General features: G+C 38.0%; 1 protein-coding gene across 1 annotated transcript; it reads right to left on the minus strand.

Annotated features, from left to right (window-relative positions):
• Nucleotides 1-788: 788 nt before the first annotated feature.
• On the minus strand, nt 789-3,154 carry LOC108167005 (CEA cell adhesion molecule 6). The gene is made up of 6 exons (XM_017309327.1): nt 3,087-3,154; nt 2,643-2,963; nt 1,439-1,714; nt 1,097-1,345; nt 952-1,033; nt 789-876 (listed from the first exon to the last, which is right to left on the minus strand). The coding sequence occupies exons 1-5, from the start codon at nt 3,127-3,129 to the stop codon at nt 960-962; spliced, it is 963 nt and encodes a 320-aa protein (XP_017164816.1). The 5' UTR covers nt 3,130-3,154; the 3' UTR covers nt 789-876; nt 952-959.
• Nucleotides 3,155-4,293: the final 1,139 nt, after the last annotated feature.

Below are 4,293 nucleotides of genomic sequence, written 5' to 3' on the forward strand. Positions count from 1 at the left end.
ACTCAAATAGGTGACATATAAACATCTCCTCCAATCAGTCCCACGTTCAGGAGCCCCCAGGTGTCCAATAGGCAATGAGGTCAGTGATCCATGCTGGTTTCATTTAACTCGATCCCAGCATGTAAAGATGAAGGTGAAAAAATATCAGGAAATACAGATAATAATAGAGTYGYAGCTCTACATCCAATGTTTTTCYATTAACAAAAAGACCRCAATGAATATTGTCCTGTTCTTATGACAGATTTTTACATAAAACAAGAGATGATTAKTGACAAACCTAAAAAGWAGAAAAAGAGAAAAGGAGWGCAAAACTCCTCAGTTTTTATTTTGTGGGACATGTGTCARCCATGTCAGATCATGTTTTGATACGTATATAAAGAAATATTAAAACTTTCTTTGCATTWTGTGGCMGTTCATGAATCTGTGGGTGTGTATTATTCACTAAGAAGATTATCTTTCCATCAGTAACGATCGTTGGAATATTTACACCCACAGAAAATCACAAACGTGAGAGTGAAATGGGGAGTATTTMATTAAATTTCATTATTTAAAACATTTTACAGAGTTAAACTGCTAGTTATTAATAATCAGTGCATCAATGTGTCTTTAGCAGAAACTAAAAGTGCTCATTTCTTCAGCAAGTATATATTTCCAAAGAATTTCTGTGTTACAGTTTTTTTTCTATACAAAATAAAATAATTAAAAACAACAGATATAAAAAAGTAAAAAATAAAACAACATGTATATCTATTTAAATATAGATTGCACTTTGAAGTGCAAGACTTTCCATTTCACATCAGGTCTTTCTAAGCTTTCGGCAGAGTCCAACGCTTCTTGAAAGTTGTACTTTTCATTTTCTTCATTAGCTGCATTTATCTGACGATTGAACAGGAAGAAAGTGCGATGTTAAGAAATGCATGGTATAATTATAATTATATTAAAGTGACTCACCTGCCGTCTTATATTAACCCCTTCAGATTAATTACACTGATGACCAAAGCTGAGAATGACCAACAGGGGGCAGTGCAGGATGCTGTGTATGAYAGAGAWGYTTCAGTCAAAATGAAGCAGAAACGACATACAGTGACCATCTTACCTCTCAGATCCAGAACGGCAGAGTTTTCCTTCCTGGTYACCGTGTTTCTGGCAGTGCAGGTGTAATTCCCAATGTTTTTAGCCTCTAGCTTCTCTATGACAAACATGGAGGTGTTGACCTGCGTTTCATTCCCATTAAATGTCCAGCTGAAGTTTGCTGGAGGAACAGAAACTGCTGAGCACAGCAGTGTCACTCTGTGACCAGGCAAAGCTGCTGACGGCCCAATAACTGATATGTTATACGGTCCGTCTGCACAGAAAGATATTACACGTCGGGTCAAAGCCATAAAATGCTGACCTGTGGTCAACAGCTGAAATAAATCCTGAGTTTTACAGTACTTACAGTTGACAGTGAGATGGAGAGCCGCAGTCTGGCTGCTGACTGGGTTGCTGACTCTACACTGGTAGCTGCCGTGGTTGGAGCTGAGGACGGGGCGTATGAACATGGTTCTGTTGTCCATCGACAAGCTGACGCTCTGCCCGAAATCAAGAGGACGGCCATCTTTCATCCACTCTCTGGTGATGACGGAGCCGGAGGCCTCGCAGGCGAGGCTGGTGGAGCTTTGGTTTTCTATCAGGACGGCTGCAGGGCTGCGGATGCTGGCTCCGGTTATCAGCTCTGGTGGTGAAAATTTCAGACAATAATCACAAGAGTTCAATAAAATGTCCTGATAAATCTTTGTGATACCAAATTGATTAGGCCAAGAAATATAAGATGTGATTRTGTCTGAATTTCAGACTGAATTGTTGATTTTTACTGTTCTGTAAAGTAAATTTTACATTATTTATACGTTTATTAGTGTCAGAATATGCATTTTATTTCAAAATAATATAAATAAAACATATTTGTAATGTCTATATATGTGAAGATATGTATGCAAAAAGGCACAATTAAAACTGTTCAGCACACAAATGATTGAAGGGAGATAATAATAAAGGATTTATGGTGAATTACAGCTGGTTAAATGACTAGAATATGTTTAGTACCTGTTACAATGTATTCTRCTCCTTAAACTGATTTTAAACAAAGCAAAAATATAAAAATAAACATGAAGTCTAAAGGTAAAATGCCAACTACATATAAAAATACAAATAAAATGAAAGTGAACATTTTAATAAAAATAGAGAAACACACATTTGGTATAAACCATTAATTGATAMGTTCAGTTATGAACTTTTAAACGGGCACTATGCATAACCACGCTCAGTGTGGTATGTTGCACCAGAGAGTATATGGTGCAACATTTTAAATATATTYTAAGAAAAACAGCATCATACTATTTTATTTGGTGGTTTAATAAGTAAGAAATTGTCTTTTTTTAAAATGAGCTTCAAGGCTTTTGGTTGCCTCTCAGAGGTGCCTTTTTTTCTCTCCGTTTTATTTTAAAACACATTAAATATCAAACTTATGAGCCCAGTTTTGTGTTTTCTGAGATGTTTTTTTCTGGTTATTTTATTTCATCTGTATCCACCATTATTCCTTTAGGAAACATTCATGTTCAGATGGATTTGTTCCTTATTTCCCCTCATAGTGTCTAAAAACCTACCATACACACTGAGYGTGATCCTCCCCGTTCTCTGCAGCCCCCCRTCYGGTATGATGGTGAGCGTGTACTCCCCGCTGTCCTCCAGCACCAGGTTCCTGAGCTCCAGCGCTCCTGTGGCTCGATCTAATGAGATCCGGTTGGTGTGTCCCGGCTCTGTGATGTTGGTGCTGGTGGAAGTGATGATGTTCACGCCTTTAAAGCTCCAGCTGACAGACAGAAATGGGCTCTGTGGGGGGCTGAGGCTGGTGGTGAACTTCACTCTGCCTCCTACGGCTCCACTCAGCGGWCCTGGGTTTAAAATGTTCTCACCTGAGCACACAGCTTTTTAACCCCAAGAGGAAAGAAAAAGGGTCAAAACTTTAATAACCCTGCAAGTTCTGCYATACTGRTCATTAAAAATAGACATTTTATTTCTCCGTCGGTGAGAAACTMAACTAAATTTACCTGATAACAGGAGCATCACAGCAGCCCAGAAGCTCTTGTCCATGTTTTGAATAGATTTTAAAAATATTGTCAGAGTCCACCATAAAGTTTGGAATGCAGAGTCCAAGGTTCTCCTGCTCTTTTATTGTCCAACACACACAACCAACTCCAGCCCCCCACTCACTAATGCAAAGAGCAAATAATGTTTACTCTGCTTGTGCACATACATCTAATTGGCTGTGGGTAAATGCAGTCAAGAGTAACGGGTGTTCTTCCTGAGGGGGTTTTCATGGAAAAGGGATTCAGCTACATTTGAAATGAAAGATCAGAATATATCTAATTCAGATAGATTATGRTCTTTGACAAGTTTTCTAGTCATATCTTGAACTCAATATAACATAGAATGGTCAAGTTTAAGTAAAACTAAAACATGTAAAGTTTCAAGAAATTTAGGGAGTTTGGMGAATGTCAAGATGTGTTTGTATGAATATGAATAAATTTGCATTAAAATGTTACATTTGTGGAATTACATCTTTGGCATAAAAAGTCATTTTAGTAAATACTGGTTTTTAAAGGGTTTGGCTTGATAATTTATTTTCAAGGTCCAGATTGTGTGCATGTCTACGTGTCAATGAAACTTGCAGTTGTAAAAGCAGTTCAGACTCTGACTCATGGGGTGACTATTGGTTTTTATGAGCGTTTCAAGCTTTTGAGGTTTCCTGTTTGGGAAGATSCAGTGATCCGTAGCAGAGGAGGATCAAAGACGTCCAGGAGACACTTGGGCTCCATCAGACAGCTTTCCAAACAGAGAGTTCCTTCAAAACCTGAGCAATAGATTCAGAAAAACAATCTCTCACTCTCCTGGGTCCTTTGGTGCATTTCGTGCCAACCATCCGTTAAATTACACCCACAACGCAAACTTTTCATAACAGCTTTGACAACCACTGATATAAGGTCATTTTCCATCATTTACTCTTATGCTAGGGTAAGAAAATRTGGTCATGTCACCCCAATAAAGATCTGAGATCAGGAGTCAGAGTGTAGAAAAAAGTTTCAGGAAATAATACACAGTTGAAATAAATTGCATGGGAGATTTTAGCATTAGTTTGGTTAATTTTGAAATTCTGAGAGGATAAACTAGTAAGTAGCAGGAGAAGGAAATATGATTAGGTAAAGCACTGATCTGGGGTCATATGCACCAGAAATCTATAAAAATCAGAACCAAGAG

The sequence above is a fragment of the Poecilia reticulata genome, linkage group LG16, assembly GCF_000633615.1.
Source record: "Poecilia reticulata strain Guanapo linkage group LG16, Guppy_female_1.0+MT, whole genome shotgun sequence".
Lineage (NCBI taxonomy): Eukaryota > Metazoa > Chordata > Actinopteri > Cyprinodontiformes > Poeciliidae > Poecilia > Poecilia reticulata.